We start from the raw sequence: 18391 nt of genomic DNA, 5'->3' as shown, positions 1-18391 counted from the left end.
TTGGTCTACCAGATAGTACATGTTTTGGCTCACTAGAATCACCTTGTAGAGCATTACTACATTATGAAACTGTCAACCATTTTGTCTATCCATCTGTCTGTTACATGTTTGTTTTTGACAGCTGGATTTACCGGAGAGCGGAAGATCAGCTTTGCCCTGCATGACCCTGACAACGTAAGCCTCGGGAGCTCCAACACCACAGTCACGGTACAGGTTTGAATCACATGTTCACCTTCTGACCTCCCTCAGCTGTAGATAATGTTGCATCTTTACCTCTTCGTGTCCTCGGTCTTCATGTTCCAGCTTAGGATACTCATTGGCTCCATACACGTAGTTGAAACACCAACTTGCGTACCTCTGCTGTGCATGTCTACTACAGCATATGAAAAAACCAGAAAATGTAAGACATTTCTGTATTTCACTGTGTGTGTTGCATGTTCTCTGTGTACAGTATTTAGAATCTACTTTTTATGTTATTAAAAAAAAAAAAACTAAACAGCACCTAAAATGAAATCTTGATGTGATGAATATTTATCATATTATGGGAAATAATTTTATTTTAATCAGGACAAAGAAGACGTAAGGAAGTTGATTATCACAAGAAGCTGCAGATTTAACAGTGGGAGTTTAACCTTCCTCTAAAGAAAACTTTATTAACTAAATGAAAATAGAAAAATTATACATTATGTTGTATATTTGGGTAGATATGAACTTGCGATCTTTATATTTCACTTCATCATGCCAACCCCAGCTGCTGTAGGCTAGGTGAGCGGAGCTTATACACTGTGTCTTGTAGGTCAACTTATGAATAATTCCTCTCTTAAGGCATCAAGCATATGTGGACACAGCAAAGCCACAGGCAATATAATAATGGTTTTTGAACTACAATATACATAAGAGTCTTCAATACATTATACAGACACTGATCAGGTAATGAGAACTTTGATGGTATAGTTAAGGAGTCACATATGTAAACAGACTAGACAACATTTAGTTACATGGTACTGGTAGTGACAACTGACGGTAGGATGATGTTACAGTAGTGTCAATCATTTGTCGGGGAATTCAGTAATGGAGAGTTAAGAAATGAGCAGATTAGTTATTTCATCCTTAAATCAAGAAGGTTAGATAGTACTGTTTTAAATTCTTTGCAGTTCTTTATAGTTATAATCAGTCATGAACTTTAAAGAACAGTTGTTTAGGCCAGAATCTAAAAATATTTACCGTGTGTAATAAAAAAAAATTGTAAACTTTCTTTCTCATGTAAGTTAATATTCATAGTAGTTGTCTTGATATATGAGGAGTGTTGACTGGGATACAGTTTCTATATTGTTTATCAGTTCTTTATGTGTGTACAGTTGGTGTCAAAAGTTCACTCCCTCCTAGAAGCAGCATCGACCCCAAACGAGATAAAACAGTCAGGGTGTGTAAGTTTGGAGACTCGTTCCCATGACTCGGCGAACTTTTGTCCCGACTGTACATCACCTCTTGGTTAAGGGTCGTGTTTCTGGTTAGTTCCCACCGATATCGTCAACACACAGATATATTGGTAGGTGTTTCTTGATGTCTTCCAATATGGTAACTTGTCAGACACTAACTGGGAGTGTTAGTTAATAGATACAGTATTGTATAAGTTAAGGGTGTGGTGGTTTTGACAATATTCTTTGTCTTGGAGATGTTTTTACTGCTTAGTATTTATCATGGTTAGCCGAGTTCATTCCTCCCAAAGGCTAAACACAGACAAACTTTAGTATCATTTGAGTTTAACACACACAAACTTTAGCATTGTAGAGTGTGCTGTAAATTTGTTCTGGGGAGGAGAACCGTAGGCAGCTGTATCGAGAACCAATTGTTATTATACTCGTGCTAATAATTTGCTTGGAGGGTTGTGCTGTATTGAATTGCGCTATTTTTTTGTCTGTCCTCTCTCTCGCACATTTGGGTCTATTGTTTATCTCACCGGCTCTTTTATTTTTCAAGATAATTTTCCAGAAAGATAATGCATGAGTTTTTATTTGCACTTGCATGGATAGCTTGTATAATAGTGGGGCGGTTGTTTTATCGTTGAAGCATAGTTCTAGATCATAATCCTCATTTGTTTTTTGTCGCATATGAAACTCCTTTACTTTGGTATTGTATCGTGTCCTGTATTTTCTTGGAAGGATTTAATGCTCTGGTAGACGTATTAAGAACCTGAAATGATTCCACTTATAAACGTCATGTAAGTAATAGGTATAAGAAGTTGGGTTTAGATTTTTACAAAGTTGCTGCTCCTTAATGGGTAATTAGGGAGGGTTTTTTTCATGGATAGGGTGTTTATTTCTTGATGTCTTACAGGGGTGACGCAGTTGTTATCACTTATTACATTTTTTACTCCCAGCTGCTCTTGTGAAATTAATGCAAAACTTTCTTTGTGGTTTATGCATCATTGTATATCACATTTTACTTATTGTTTTTCATTCCTTGTTGAGATAATACCTTCACCAGTTTGTTATGAATTTATGGCACTTTTTTCTTGGTACACAATTAGTAATCTTAGTGTTTTGGTTACTTGGTCTCTGGAGCTAATTCTGAAATTTCTTGATACTGTTGGAACCTTTGTCCCCTGGGTGTTTGTAGAAGTCTGCCAGGAGTGAAGGGGATTACGAATGCCTAAAAGACCAGTACAGTGGGGAGTATACAGTAGTATTAGCTTCTGTTGCATCATGTGTTCATTCTATCTTAACCCTCTGTTGTCTGAGAGGGATCGCCTTTACTGTATCTCTTTATTAGGTTAAAGCTGCAATAGACAAGGTTTACCCATCATTTATATTTTTGCCAGCAAGTAATGTCAGGTGTCATGGGCCTTAGACTATTATCATAACGAGTGCAGTGTTTGGGTCCTGTGACTATCGGCATGGCAATAAAATGTGTTTTCGGGATAATTCTTTCCATTTTGGTTGATAGTTAAACAACACCTCAACCATTGTTCTTAAATATTAATCAAATGTGCATTTTCATGATACAGTTTGCTCTTTTTATTTGAGTCGAGTTAATATTTGGTTTTGGATGTCATCTCATTCTCTCAACTGGTGTGCTTAAGAGGTTGTGTTGGGGGTAAGGTTAGGTTATGTTAGGATAGGTTAGTAAAAACAACACTTATAATATGTGTAAGCCTAAAATTTGTCTTGACAATATTGACTCCTTGAACTTAAAGAAAAACTTAGGTGTGTTGAGGAGAGTTATACTTCCTTAATATCTCAATTTTTGTTTTAGTTTAAAGATTCCAAATTTTTAGGCTTTTAGACACATTCTCTCTGAGCCACTGATACAACATCGGAAGAATCGTCATAAAGTTGATATTTTTTGGGGGGTGACGTTGCCTCCTTGTAGTTGCTTGTGGAATACAGGAAGATCTTGAGTTATGACTAGATTGTGTTCCAAAATTTTCTTCGTATCTTGGAACTCAGTTTCTAATGGACACAATGTTATTGATAATGGTTAGGTTTCCAGCCGAGTCCACTAAAGAGAGAGAGAGAGAGAGAGAGAGAGAGAGAGAGAGAGAGAGAGAGCAGCAAGAAGAAAAAGAAGAAAAAAAGAGATAGGAGATGGGGTCACAAGTCTTCATCAATAAAAAATTTTCAGTATTTATTTTTAGTCACAGGGTAGAGGAGTCCTGTATCTGGGTGTTCATAAGTCGGATGTTCATAATCCAAGGAATTTCTTTATTTCTAAATGGATCAGGACTTGTCTTCTTGTATGAAATTCTGTTCACCTTGATTTTTATTATTTTTTATTTTACTGTTTTAGTATAACCAAAGGGAGTATGATCTGTTACAGGGTTAGATTAATATACTGACACATAATGGTTAAGTTTTAGTGTCTAAACAATTACCTAAAGCAGTGGTCTATACTGTACTGGAATCCCTTAAGATTTTATAGAATTAGTAAGTTACCAGGGTTGTCAAGTCCACCTGTTTCAGCACTTAGCTTAGACTTCACATATTGGCAGAGCGGACAATATTGTGAGGAAGAGCGTAGGAGGACAGTGCAGTCCAGCCGTAGCCATCACTTCCTGAAGAAGGGTGCGAGCCATAATTCATCCTTTAAACGTCGCTCGTTCAAGTTAAGCAGAAGAAGCAAGGAGCCGGACTCTGACTGTAAGTGTGTTGAGGGGGAAACATCTGGTTACTGTAAGAGATAATGTTGTCTGATACCTTCCAAGGTTATAAAAGATTGTCTTGAGATTTTTATTTTTTAGTTGGTACTCAGGGTTCGGAAAATTTAATTAATCTTCTCTTGCTCGGCGGGCGAGGATTTTTTAATTTCTCTTTGCCCAATAAATATGATGAGTCGACCAAATGAGAAAATAGTCTTATTGTTATGGCATTTACTTCGACAGAAAACAATCGTCACATCTGCGGTGAAAAATTGCCGTCGTGTTATTTTACTTGGAAATCTGACCCAGAAATTATCCCGCACGACAAAAATATTACCTTATTAACTTCACTTAGGCAACTGTATAAAACCTTCGCTTTAACAACATATTTTGCTTCTTCTCAACACACTGGTTCCTGATTGATCCCTGGCCTACTTACCTAAAGGTGTTGACAAAGGATCACAAGTAAATTCTTATGGGAAATGGAGGATTAAGAAGGGGTGAGCTCATAGTGTTTTATTAGACTTGGGAAGGATTTTATAAATTATTTCTTTTATAGTCTTTGCCCAGCTGTTCATTCCTAGCCAGATGACAACAACACCTTGAAAGACAAAGCAGATTATTTGTAATGAAATGAAGGTAAACTGGTAAAGGTCGTCACTACACACACAAGATGGGGGACGCCCTCTTGTGAGAATGCAGGTAAACATGGGCTGCCAGGTTGAGTTAGATTATATAACTTGCTGTGGCAGCTTGAACATTGTTCAATGGTAAGAGTTTACTGCTGCACAATCCTGACACAAGTTGCAAAGTTACGAGGACGATGGTTAGGAGTTTCTTTTTAACCATTTGAAGTTATGCTTAATGTACTCAAATAATAAATAGGTTTGGGAAGCATTTTGTTAATGAATTATTACTGCTCCTTCATACTATCTACATGTATAAATGAGATGATGATGTTTTTAATATTGTGTGAGGAATATTTAACAGATTCATTCACCAGTTTTCAGCTAAAACCGATCTTGTGTTGTACCGTAACTAATGGTGATGATAAACCACACCTTACAGTACAGAAATTCTGAGAACATTATGAAATAAAGTTTAAGGAGAACCAGTGTCTGACTTGCCAAGTGTTTATAAACAACCAAGTGGTCCACAATGGACGACACACTGAGTAAGTACAGTATCCATTTATGTTTACTATCTGTGTAACTGTGTTTAGTATGTACAGTAGTGTGTGGGGTGTTGTCTCTCACTTGAGATCTTTAACAGTGTTTCTTTCTTTTCAAAAAGTGAGACGTAGGGAATAGTTGAACATTTTTGAGACCAGGACCACAATCCCTTTTATGAATTAGCACCAGTGTGGAGCAGCCTTTGAGTATGCTTACCTAAGTGTACAGGATTTACCCCAAGACCACAGTGACTAGAGGTGGTTGGACACTCCTCTAATAAACAAAACTCACAGTGAGAGAGTACAGCTCTTGGTTTACCTCAAGACATACAGGTGTGATGGACCATGACAGCATAACCTATTCTTTCCACTACACACGTTGCACCTCATAAAGATGTTATAAACCAGATACACGGTAATGACCCCTCACTTCAGTCTCTGCCACTGTGGAGAAAGGACTTGTGTTGTGCCATATAATTACTGGGTTATATTAAGTAATGGTGAATGGTTTTCTTTTCATGTATTGTTTTGGAAATGTTTAGCTCAGTGAGAGTGTAGTCTGTTGTGTAGTGATCAGAGGGAGTTCTCTTACCTGGTTTGTTCTATGTTTCCTGGTGGGTCAAGTGAGGTTTGGGTAGTGTTGTAGGGTAGTTTTGTCCTGGTTGTTTGGTTTTAGAGGGTTGGGTTAGGTTAGGTGGTTGGTGTGAGTGGGGGGCACCCTAATTACCACTGGTGAGGTGGTCTGTATCAAAGACACTTAAATTTACTGTACCATGACCGGCTCTGTATGGCTGCCTTGTTTGAGATCTTTTTGGATTCTGCATCAGCAAGGGATGGTCCTACTGTAATATGAGAACCTGTTTCCCTTCTCATGCTAAAAGTTAACTCTTCATTGGTATATGTGCTGCACAGTGGAGCCATTTTCCCCCACCTTTCTTCATGATAGGTGGCCTCTGACTCACAGGATACCTTGGACTGGTGTCAAGTTAAAAGTGTGGGATTGACCCTGAAAACCACTTTATAACAGAGGAAAATAAGAAGTGACCTGGACCCTGCCTACCTCCCTGGGATGTCACTAGAGGTTGGCTAATGTTTGACGGTTGATACCACAATCCTGATTTATTATGACATGATCAATGAGGTGCGACCAACACTGCATCTTGACTCATCACACCCTCGTGTCTTGGGTCAAACACCGACAGTTTCATGTAGGAGTTAATGCTTCATTAGCCCCAGTTACTGTGGTTTAGGGGCTTTTTTTAGAGAGACTCAGTAAGCTTGGGTATACATATTCATGGTCTGCTTCATGTTGGTTCTTTTATGAAGTGGGATTCTCAGGATCAAATCTTAATTTTTCCCATGAGAAGTTAATTTAAGTTTGCTACGTGACGTTCATTAGAGAATATAACGATCTCGTAAATTGAAGCTCGATGAATACTCTGCACCAAAACAGTACTTATACTAATGTTCTCGAGAAGGTGAAGAAAAATAATTACGAATATTCACAACTTTCCTTCTAGTCTTTGATCAGTTTGACCTAAACAAAAAATATTTTGTATTAAAACTTTGTCATAAAGTTAAAGAAGACAAGTAGGTCCAACTGTAGATCCCTGTATACCCAATCAGACGAGGGTTAACTGTAGATCCCTGTAAACCTAGTCAGACAAGGGTTAACTGTAGATCCCTGTAAACCTAGTCAGACAAGGGTTAACTGTAGATCCCTGGTCAGACAAGGGTTAACTGTACAGTAGATCCCTGTAAACCTAGTCAGACAAGGGTTAACTGTAGATCCCTGTAAACCTGGTCAGACAAGGGACACATGCAGTAGCCTGAACCAGTCTAACTCAGACAGACAAATCATTTGTTTAGAGATGAACGGAGTGTTGGATCCGGCAGAGCATGTTTATGTCTTTAATATTTAAAAGACCATCATAAAAAATGCTGCCAGCCCACCACGGTCGTTGGGTTGAGGTCCGTGCTCGTCCTGGGCTGCTGGTCGAGCAGTTTTTCGAACCCTGGTACTGTATTCAGTCAAATAGAAAATTACACATAATAATTTAGAAAATGTTTACGGTTCCCTAGCCATCAAGAGGTCTGACAGTGTCAGGTCACGGAGGAAAGTGTCAGCAGTTAGTGAACGATCTGATACATCTGAACTTTTGGAACAGGAGGTAAGTGTGTTACGTACACTATAAAGTATAATCTATTGTAAGGTTTAAAAATAAATTTCCTTTGATTCCTGATGGTAATATCAAGTGGGATAGTGCATATTGTACTGTACTGTGCATGTATTACAGCTGACATGTAAAATCTTTAGACTGATCATCATTGCATTAGTTTTACTTATGTATTTACCTAATTTGTTTGTCATCAATTTTCTTTACTTACTTAAGGTATCTGGTGAGGAGTCCCCTGGAGTACTGAGTAATGAGGACCTGCCAGAGAGCCCTACTGATGGAGACCTGGACGAGGAGAGCCTTACATCTAACATGCCCTGGCTGAAGGTTCCTGTCTTGTGTTCTGTTGTCTGAATTAGTCTTGGCAATCGGTTCACTAGGAGCCATACAAGTAATTCTTAACAACTACAGTCCATTAACAGTTCATTATGCATCAAAAAACAACTCAACTTTTAACAATAGTCAACCACCACATAGTTCCTGGTTGATGCCATCGTTACAGGTATTTATAGCACTGACAACTATGACACTCAGAATAATAAAACTGTGCTAGAGTATTTGTTAAAGCAAAGATAAACTATATATAAAAGTTTAATTGACAGAAACATTGAATTTGAAAGTGAGTTTAGAATGGGTAGTTTGAAGAGGCTTGAGAGTGTACCCAGGCTGTATAGTAATACCCTGACTGTTGTGTACTGTACTTGTAGACAGAACAGAACATGAATAGGTTATTATGGAAGCAGATTAAGTCATACCATCCAGGGTTAAACTGATGACAATTGTTTTATACAGATTTTTCTCTTATAAAACAAAAACCAGATCACTTCTATAAATTATTAAAACATATAAAGATGTCATTGAAACTAAACACCATATGAGCAAAAATTCTAATCCCATATTCTGTTTCCACCATTGACTATAACTCATTACATATTCAACCCTTATTACAGATCATAGTGAGAATGTCATCACTGTACAATATGACTTGTACCCACCAGACCTTCTGTCACCCTCACTGTTACAAGAGGAATATGAGAGCTTGTAGGAGACTCATGCATGCTGTCAGGAAGGTAAATATTGGTCCAGGAAGATAATGTACAGAGAGACTTATGAAACACAGTAACTTGACTCCTTATAGTATATATTATGATGGTGGAGTCAAGGTAACCCCATCATTATTTCTATACCAGTTTATCGTTATTTTTCTTCTACTTAATTTTTTTTATCTGCCAATTTATTACTATTTGTGTACTTAATATTTTCTACCAATTTACCATTATTTGTTTAGTTCTTATTACTATGAACACTCGTTAGATAGCTTCTCGGATAAGCTTCTTCCCTCATTACCTCAGATGTACGGTGAGGAGTTTGAGGAGCAGGAGGAGGAGGCGGCGAGGGTCGCTGACGGAGGCCGCGACAGTAAGAAGGACAAGAAACAAGGGAGGAAGGCGTCGGAACAGGGTCACAGCTCCCCACTCAAGAGGAAGGAGAGTTTTGCACGTCGGGATAAGTACGTCACAACCCCTCCCCTCACACTACTGGGGTGTACACTAGCTAAAACAACTATCTGTGCATACTTTGTGGGAAACAATATGAGACCATGGATGATAAATATTGCTATATGATGGCTGTCACAAATCACACGTAAAATTTCGGAGCATATCGACCCCCACCTGCACAGATAGTTGTTTTAGCTACTGTACAACTGCCAGGCATCCATTTATGTTTCTATATCTGTTCGTCCCACATAATTAAGATACTAACTTGAACAAATAGGAAATAAATTAACAAAACTTAACTAAATAAAGTCTTGTTTACCTCTCAAATATTACAGGATCGACCGTAGTGTGGACATATCAGCGGTGTTAACCCGGCTGGGCCACCATCAGGGGTCGGCCGTTCACCTCTCCAAGGACACCATTGACACCGATGGTATTTATCTTTCCGATTTATTATTTATTTATTTATTTATTATTATTTTGATATGTGATGGCAAGGTGTTGAGTAGATCATGGAGATAGATATAATGGTAACACTGAAAGCAAGATTATAAAACAAAATGGGTAAATAAAATGGAATTCTTTGGGTCATGTTAAGGAAGGAGAAACACTTTTAAACATGGTAACAAAGCCCATATCTACCTGATGGTCACCTACTTTAATGATTGAAATATATGTTGTAGATAATGAGTTAATTGTTATTTTGTTTTTATCTTAAGGTGAAGGTAAAGAGACGACTAAAGACAGCAGCAACAAGGATGAAGAGAAAAAGAAGCCAAGAAAAGGAGATACAATGATAATGAAGTACATGAAGACTCAGGTAGGATATATAACCTAATTAAGACTCAGATAAAATTCATATCATAATTATATCCCAAAATATGATATTTGTTTAAAGTCTTGTCTCTCTTTTAGAAATTTTTCAGTATATTCTAAAACTTCCACTATAATAAATTGTAACATTGTCTTCAGGTGATGGGGTTAAGTCACGCACCATTATCAGTTGTGTGTAAGGCCGTGGCGGTGATGTCAGAGGACCTACTGCTGGACGTTGTGCCTCAAGCCTGGGAGTTACTTCTGGAACATGATAATGAGGTGTGTGGCTACTGACTGCGCTTACACATACTCAAAATACACTTGGTCTTGTCTTACACCTACGATTTTGTTGAGTCTTGTATTTCCATTATCTGTTGTTTGAGTATTTGTTTTCTGTTTAATATATTCAATTTTCTCTGTCCAATTACTATCATATTTATCAAGAATGTTAAGAAAAATAAATGATGTGTAGTTATGGTGAATGTAACTTAAGTTGTTCCAGAGTACAGTAGTTAGTGTGTCAGGGGTTTATAGGAGAAGCTGATTGGTTGTTTATCATCGTTCAGGTGACGGCAACTGCGGCTGTCACGTTCATCCTGGCAGGTGTGCGTGTACCAATCTATGCCTCTGATGTTATGACTCGCGAGCTGACTCACCCAGATCCAAACACTAGACTCAATGCCATTCTCAGGTACAGTAAATCCTCTTAATGTTGGATTGTATTTATCACAAACTGTAAATCATTATCGATGGCTGTTGAGTAATAAGGGGTGTGATTCAAGGCTGCTATTATCCTCCTTACTACTCATTTGCTTACGAGGTAGTCAATCTGTTCGGTATTACACACTGTTGGCTAGTACAGGGCATGTACTTGAACATTTGCCAGTGTTGGTCATGTCTGGTTTTAATTGAACTCACAGTCAGATGATGTTACACTCTCTGGCAGGTGATTCCAAAAGTTACTACTCTTACCTCTGGGTGTTTTCTTTACTCTTCTCTTAACTTGAGGCTGTGACCAGTAGTGGGCTGACCATCTGCCATCTCCAAAATAAAGACTCAACTGTACTCTCCTCTACACAGGTTTCAAGTGTTGTGGCAGTCAAGGTACCAAGCTTGGCCACGGATGGAAGAGGGAGCTCAGCTGACGTTTAAGGTGCCCCCCCATGGGATAGAGTTCACACTGCCATCCCCCAAGATAGGTGTAGAGTCTCTGCCTGTGGTTGACCCTCCCTGGATGCCTCACTTCAAGACCAATGTGGATGAAGTTACCGTCAACCAAATTCAACATGTAAGTCTCTCTTATTTATATTATTTTTTGTTTCTTTTTATTCTTATTCCTAAATGCCTCACATTCGAGACAGTCTTATTCCTAAACATTCAAGCCAACATTATTATGTTTGTTTTAAAATCTGTATCATGTGTGTGGATATAGAAACTAGTTCTTTGTTAGGACACCAATAGTTACCATTGTAATATTATTAATTTGGGGGAATCCTAATTTTTGTAATAGTTAATTGCCTGAATTTTTTCAATTATAAATGTACTGCTTTGATCTTTTATTAAGAAGTACAGGAACCAATATAATCATGAGCCATATTTGATGTTTCATATTGTCACATCTTTTATTTCCTTATACCCTGTATTTCAATCTGAAGTTGTTGCACTTCTTATTTTACTCACTGGAAAACATTCTTTTTACCAGTAGAATTATTATTGCTATTATAAACTGCTTATATATTTAACAAAGGAGAGATACTGTGATGAATACCTTAATTTATTCTCTCTCTTTCCTCACTGCAGAGATCATTTGTGACAGCAACAAGGACCAGACGGAAGCTGCAGGCAGAGATGCTCCGCACTGCCTTGGATGCTGAGGAAAAGAAACGTCGCATTGAACGTGAGAACTTCCTGCTAACTACTGTCCCCGTGACCATTCAAGCGGCCTATGAACCAGCGCTCCACCACGTGTCTGCTGACGATCACGAGGAAGGTAAATATTACACACAAAAAACTACTAAAGAACCTCAATGTCTTTCATCATTTTCAAAACCTTTTATCTCAGCTTATTGATAACCAGTAAAGTGATCCCTGTGTGAGCTCCAGACACTGTACTAGGTATTTGAACGAGACTGTAACACACATTCACTGCTGATTTGTTTTTTCTCCATATAAGAGAGAAGTGAGGACCTCCAGAGTAATATGTATCAAAAGAAGACAATATTCTTAATGGTGATTTATAAACTACATATTATTTGTTTTAATCCTGGTTTAGAATGATACAATATGTTTTAGGCAGTTATTAATGACAGAGTATTCCTTGTTTTGATTCATACACTTTGAGATTTTGCAGGTGAGGAAGCGGAGGCCGAGGTGGGTAGAGGAGGAACTCACCATGTCTCAGTAGCCCAGCAGCTGTTTCCCTCATGCCTGTGTTCTGCTGTTCTCACCATTATACACCTCTTGGATGACCCAGCTGTTACTCTTGATGGTATTGCTGTGTATGAAGCAGCTCAGCAGGTTTGTATAGCTAAGTGTTCAGGTACAGTCACGATCAAAACTCCTGCTCCATTAATCCCTGAAACTCATGAATCCGATAAATCTAGAAAAAACTAATTAAATCCCAACTTCGTCCTTCAGGTTGTCTTTAGAGGCTTATGGGTTATAATAATTAGTTCTGTTTCTTTAATAATTTATGTGTTATTTTCTTCTTGGTGTATATGATGGAGATGATACTGGAGGTTCATAATAATTGTCTCTTAATTCCTTCAGGTGATCTGGTCATGTCTGGTAGAGGACTCGGCCTTGTTCCTGAGGTTCTTCTTGGAGAAACTAACTCGGGAACGTCAGGATGTTATGGTTCGGCTTCTTCGTCGTCTGGTTCGCTTCATACCCCGGCTGCCTTCTCAGGTAGCCACCGTGCAATTTATATTACCTAAGCCTTTCAGAGAGTAAAATATTTTAAACTAATATATTTACGGTACATTAGTCTTGTATGATCAGGAATAATCAGAATATAGATATGTTTCAAGCGCTCCTCACAACCCTGCATCATGGGTTTTTGTTAATGGAAGGATAGATATAATTATTAATTCATGATACTTATTGTAAACTGCATTGAAAGTTACATCTACCAGTAATTCTTTTGATATTACATGAATGTGATAAGCTATTAACTTTGTTGCTTTAATGGTCACAGTAATGTACTTGATATTATAGGGTAGGTGTATAATGTGTATGTGTGTAATGAGTAACTTAATGGAATTTATATCAAGGTTTTTATTGTCATAATGCAGGCAGCTTTTGCCCTCTACAACTACATGGTCGGGTATGTGATGTTTTATGTAAGGAGTCCACAGGAGGCGTCACAGGACCACATTGCCTCGGCTTTATCTATACTCTGGACAGTGAGTAGTCGGGATTTTGTCTTAGATTTCTGTTTGGTATTATTTTTATGCATGTTTACTCTCATTTGATCTGTAGCATCGAAAGTTTTTGTGTCACTAAATACTTGAATTCTGAACTGATTATTATTGTCTTTGGATATATAACCAGACATACTGTATATATATATGTTTACAATGAAGTAGTCATCTCACCTACTAAGTCTTAAATTATTTACAGGAATAAGATGAAGAAATATAAGCAAACTTAATCTTTTATATCATGGTTATTATTTGCACAATTTAAGGCCACGACCATAGTGTCATCCACAAGTGTTATATACATGTCTCTCATTTTCAGGTTGTTCCCAGCATCCAGGGGATACTCTTTAAAGACATTAAGCAGATTTTCCGGAAGGAGCAGTGCGACTCGGCCCTCTTAGTCACGGCAAATGTTCCCTCGGCCAAGAAGATAATCGTACACGGCCCGGGAGGTATTGATGGTGGTGGCATTCCTTCTCAAGTAAGTCTTTACATAAAGGACCTGTAATTTGATCCACTTAAGTAGTATTTGGTTCCCTATCTCCTGTAGCTTTGTCCAAATTTTCTTCAGTTGTAATGGCTAATATGAAGGCGAGGGTAGAGAGGAGTGTGTTCTCATGCCCTAACTATAACTATTTGTTGAACAGATTAAACTACACCACAACAGATTAAATTACACCACAACAGATTAAATTACACCACAACAGATTAAATTACACCTCAACAGATTAAACTACACCACAACAGATTAACTTACACCACAACAGATTAAACTACAACAGAGTTATAATTGCTCTCTTTGTTACAGTTCCCCATCCAGGAGGACACCCAGTTTTGCCAGATCCTGCAGGAGAGTCTTGATTTCTTTGGTATTCTGGAGAACGACCAAAAGTACTACTTCCTGGTGGACCACAAGACTAGTGAGTTGTGACTTATTGAGAGATGAAGAGAATGTTGTAGTGTTGTGTTGTGATAAAGGAATTATTTTTATTTAGTGTTGTGTTGTTTTTATTATCATATATAAGCACCTCTCTTGTACCATCAGTTGACCATAAGCCAAATGAAAACTGATTTTTAGGCAAGATTTCCTTTGACTTTGATCTTATAAATATTTGAATTACAGTAAAGACTGAATTTTTTACTGATCAGATGTATATATTTTGTAATTAAAAGATTAATTTCAGTTTAAGGAAAAAAGTCTAACATAATTTTTTTCCCTACAGATCAGATTCACAACTTGCAGTCCTACGTCCGTGACTTCTACTTCTTCAAGAGAGCTCAGTACCCACAACTGCTGATGATTCACATGGAACCAGATGCTGCCTACGATGCCTTACAGAGACAGGCATTCACCCTGAAGTTACTAGAGATCGGCAAAGTTCTCATGGCTTGGTCTATCCTGAAGCGACCTGATCAGGTAAGGTGATGAAACGATGACACTAGAATAGGAAATGAGAGAAAATATGAAATGGACAGTATTCCTATTTCATCTTATCCTTTATTAGATAGTTAATAATATAGTTTTACATCAATTATCACATTTATTCATTGACTATTTCTCTCCCTCCAGGTGGCACAGCGAGTGTTCTTCTTACACGAGGAGTTGACTAAATTACCCTCCTTCCCACGTAAAGCTCTGGAGGCAGACTTCAACCTGTACAAGGGAGGTGCTATGGGAAAGGTTTGTACAAATGCCCTACTAGTTACTGTCTTGGTTAAACATTGCACCGATGTTAACTTTTTTTTTATTTTGGAATTATGTATAAGACAGTGACAATTAGTATCATTTGACTTGATATATTGTACTGTGCTTAGGGGCATAGGTGGGGTAAAACAGGTGCAGAGAATACATAAAATAATTTAGAAAGAAGAAGTGAAAGAGATTAACCCATTATTCATACAGTATTACATGATGTCTACTTACAGGAAGTGCGAGGACTAGATCAACTCCATAAGTACATGTGGGTACAACTGGTTAACCGGATGTTTGAAGGTATGGCTGGCAACCTGACCTACACTACTGACCTTCATCTCTTCCTCAATGTGATCAATGGAGCTCTTCTCCTCCACTGTGAAGACTCCTCCATGTTGAGGCTCTGTATGGCCTCTTACATCAATGCTGCTCACCACTTCAAGAACCTTTTTTCTACTAATGGGTTCGTACAAGATAAACATAGATAAGACTAAGACTATTGTGTTATATTGGTTGAATGATGAATGCTTGACAGTGTGTGAGGGAGAGTATGTTCCTCGTGACATCAACCACTCTGTACCCAAGAGAAATATTTGCTCGAGTTAAAAAAATATATGACAGTGAGAACAAAGAATATTAAATAAGGTTAATTTATTATTAGGAAAATTTATATACAACAGGATTTTCACTGAGTTTATTATGAAGAAGAAATCAAGTTGCCAATGATGCCAAGTTACTCAGGAATATGGAAGATTTAACAGATTTTAGAGGCTTTGTGAATGGTCTCCCAGAGCTTCAAGCATGGTCACAGGAATGAATGCTGAGATTTGAGGTTGAGGACAGGATAATGATGTTTAAGTACAGTAAATAAGATGACACAAGTCATTCTTGAATTAGTGATAAAAATACAAAAGATGTGCTTCTACCTGTAGTTGTAAATATCCTGCTAAAGTGTAAAGATTTTGTTTCATGGTATGTTGCAGGTATCTACACATCATGCCAACCATCTTGCGAGTATACAGCAACTACCAGAGCAACAAGATGGTGGTGAGCGTGGTGGAGTTCATAGTGAAGCAGCTGTACATTATGCACCGTAAACCCTTCATCCTACAGATGCTGGGATCTGTTGCCTTAATCCTGGATATGGATGACATGGCCATTTATGGTGATGCCAATAAGGTAAGAACTTAAATTATTAACGGGAACACTTCGTACTGTAAAACTAAATGACTCTAGGGATTAATTACATTATATCAGTCTATTTAATGAGTTATTTGTTATTAATTTGTATCATTTTCTAACGAGACAGATTTAAGGCTGTACAGGCCATTGTTGTGTGTAATACATGATATACCATAGAACAGTGAGAGATCCTATAAGCACACTGAGTTCCTCTTATGTTCAGAGCCAAGAAAGGTGTCCACTGATGTAATGACTGACTGGAATGGCCAGTGAGTCATTGGGTTTATAGTTTAACTGGTCACAGAATCTTTGAATCTCTCATAAAATCATTCTTTAATCATCATAATATGTCGGTGATGTGAAGAGTGAATGAGAATTGTTTTCCAGATTCAGCCACGACGTCTGTTTGATGTATTGTTGTCCCTGGAGTGTCACCACGAGGACCCTCTTCACATCCTCGACCTTGTTACTGTTGACAAGCCTCTCAGGTCAGGGCCAGCTGTTACATGTTTCTCTCTTTCTTTCTTTCTGTGGTTTTGCTGCTGACCCTTAGCATAATATTGAGTGTATTTACTGACTCTAATTCTACTTTGATTTTACCTCAGTCAATAATACCGTACTCTTATCTGGTCATAGACATATTGTGAGGTGTAAAATGATCTTGTGTCCCCAATTAATATCTTTATATGTATACTGTAGGATCATAAACTAAAGAAAATTGGTTAATGGTAAGAAGGGGAGACATTTATCCCAACTCTGCTACTAGTTAAGAGCTGTTATCCTTCCCTAACTAATTTTAAAGGCTTATTCTCTCTGGTGTATAAGTTAACTAACATGTACTGGGTCACCAACAGAGCACTGGACTTCTGCTACCATGAAGAAACTGACTCGGTATCCCTCCTGGAGGCAGTGGACATGTGTGTGACGGTGGTGGCTTACTCTGCTGACTCCAAGAGAGGTCATCAGATGCTGGTTAGAAACAACTCCATGTTTAATTACTCTACAGCTTAAGTGAATCAACAACTAATGCAGTCTTTGTGATAATGTTCATAACTTGTTTTATTGTTTTATGAATTATCTACATTTACTAAATACACACTGGTACTGTATAACTAAATACATAACAGTTCTGTATTGAAACACAAACAAAGTAGAAAGGTAAATATTTGGATAATTACCTGAACCTGATTTCAGTTCTATATTTATGTATTATAAACCCATCAACAGATAATATTGGAAGCCATCTTGGGATTAGTGCTGCGGCATCTCCAGGCCACCGCTGGACGTGATTTACGTCAAGAGAAAGAGACCATCCACCACATAGCTGTAGCGATGAAGACTCTCGTCTCCAACTGTGAGCCACTGGCCAAGTATGTTATGTGGCAGCTGTTATGTTCACTTTAAGGTCGCCTCACTAATAATGACTCACTTGTATAATTATGTTTATTATTATTATTATTATTATTATTATTATTATTATTATTATTATTATTATTATTATTATTATTATTATTATTATTATTATTATTTTTATTATTATTATTATTATTATTATTATTATTATTATTATTATTATTATTATTATTATTATTATTATTATTATTATTATTATTATTATTATTATTATTATTTGCCCTTTTGCTTAAATTTTTAGCGTTTATCCTTGCTTCTGTAAGTGTCTCTAATGTGAGCTCCCTCTCTCATCAAGGGAATAACATAGATTCTCTCATCCACCGTTGACAGGAACTACACAGGTCCCCAGAAGTCGGCCGGTGAAGGCAAGGGATCAAGTCGAGCCACTTACTCCAAGACCTCCAAGGCCTACAATCCTGCCATAGAAGTTGATGACGACTCGCACTCCAAATACATGAGTGACTCCAAGAGATACCAAGCTTATGAGAGAGATATGGAGGATTCTGAGGTAATGTCTCCTAGCTTATGAGAGAGATATGGAGGATTCTGAGGTAATATATTTATAAAGATTCCCAAGCTTATTAGAGTAATATTTAGGCTCCAGGGGTAATATTTCTAGAGGGATGCTGTAAGACTCCTTGACTGACACAATACTGCAGTGTCATGGAAGACGTATGAATAAATATCGTCGTCAACAGGCACTGCGACACGACTTCCGTCAGCCCCGCGATACCCTGCTGCACGTGGTTGCCGAGTTCCTCACAACGTGCTCACTGAGGCTGGCAGAGATAAACAAGAAAGCCGGACAAGACAACAAACACGCTGACCTTCTTGATACTAAATGCCATCTAGTAAGGATCATATATATATATATTTTTAT

General features: G+C 37.8%; 1 protein-coding gene across 14 annotated transcripts in view; it reads left to right on the top strand.

The window, feature by feature from the left end:
* LOC121856415 (protein unc-80 homolog) overlaps nucleotides 1–18391 on the top strand; it is a 104959-nt gene that overhangs the window by 60995 nt on the left and 25573 nt on the right. For 9 of the 14 annotated variants that reach the window (XM_042352005.1, XM_042352011.1, XM_042352003.1 and 6 more), the window contains 26 exons: nucleotides 122–213; nucleotides 3992–4139; nucleotides 7392–7480; nucleotides 7703–7813; nucleotides 8437–8556; nucleotides 8839–8996; nucleotides 9321–9418; nucleotides 9705–9805; nucleotides 9958–10080; nucleotides 10368–10492; nucleotides 10882–11089; nucleotides 11602–11791; nucleotides 12143–12318; nucleotides 12571–12708; nucleotides 13095–13205; nucleotides 13543–13704; nucleotides 14032–14143; nucleotides 14447–14640; nucleotides 14794–14904; nucleotides 15150–15379; nucleotides 15900–16095; nucleotides 16486–16586; nucleotides 16953–17070; nucleotides 17326–17468; nucleotides 17842–18019; nucleotides 18210–18362. In XM_042352005.1, coding sequence (XP_042207939.1) covers nucleotides 122–213; nucleotides 3992–4139; nucleotides 7392–7480; nucleotides 7703–7813; nucleotides 8437–8556; nucleotides 8839–8996; nucleotides 9321–9418; nucleotides 9705–9805; nucleotides 9958–10080; nucleotides 10368–10492; nucleotides 10882–11089; nucleotides 11602–11791; nucleotides 12143–12318; nucleotides 12571–12708; nucleotides 13095–13205; nucleotides 13543–13704; nucleotides 14032–14143; nucleotides 14447–14640; nucleotides 14794–14904; nucleotides 15150–15379; nucleotides 15900–16095; nucleotides 16486–16586; nucleotides 16953–17070; nucleotides 17326–17468; nucleotides 17842–18019; nucleotides 18210–18362 — 3686 coding nt within the window. The remainder of the gene's footprint in view (nucleotides 1–121; nucleotides 214–3991; nucleotides 4140–7391; nucleotides 7481–7702; nucleotides 7814–8436; nucleotides 8557–8838; nucleotides 8997–9320; nucleotides 9419–9704; nucleotides 9806–9957; nucleotides 10081–10367; nucleotides 10493–10881; nucleotides 11090–11601; nucleotides 11792–12142; nucleotides 12319–12570; nucleotides 12709–13094; nucleotides 13206–13542; nucleotides 13705–14031; nucleotides 14144–14446; nucleotides 14641–14793; nucleotides 14905–15149; nucleotides 15380–15899; nucleotides 16096–16485; nucleotides 16587–16952; nucleotides 17071–17325; nucleotides 17469–17841; nucleotides 18020–18209; nucleotides 18363–18391) is intronic. The other 5 variants (XM_042352014.1, XM_042352007.1, XM_042352004.1 and 2 more) reach the window with 3 other exon arrangements.

Source organism: Homarus americanus, unplaced genomic scaffold (genome assembly GCF_018991925.1).
Source record: "Homarus americanus isolate GMGI-L3 unplaced genomic scaffold, GMGI_Hamer_2.0 scaffold48220, whole genome shotgun sequence".
Taxonomy (NCBI): domain Eukaryota; kingdom Metazoa; phylum Arthropoda; class Malacostraca; order Decapoda; family Nephropidae; genus Homarus; species Homarus americanus.
The sequence above is the reverse complement of the archived record's forward strand: the minus strand, read 5'-3'. Positions and strand labels throughout refer to the sequence as shown.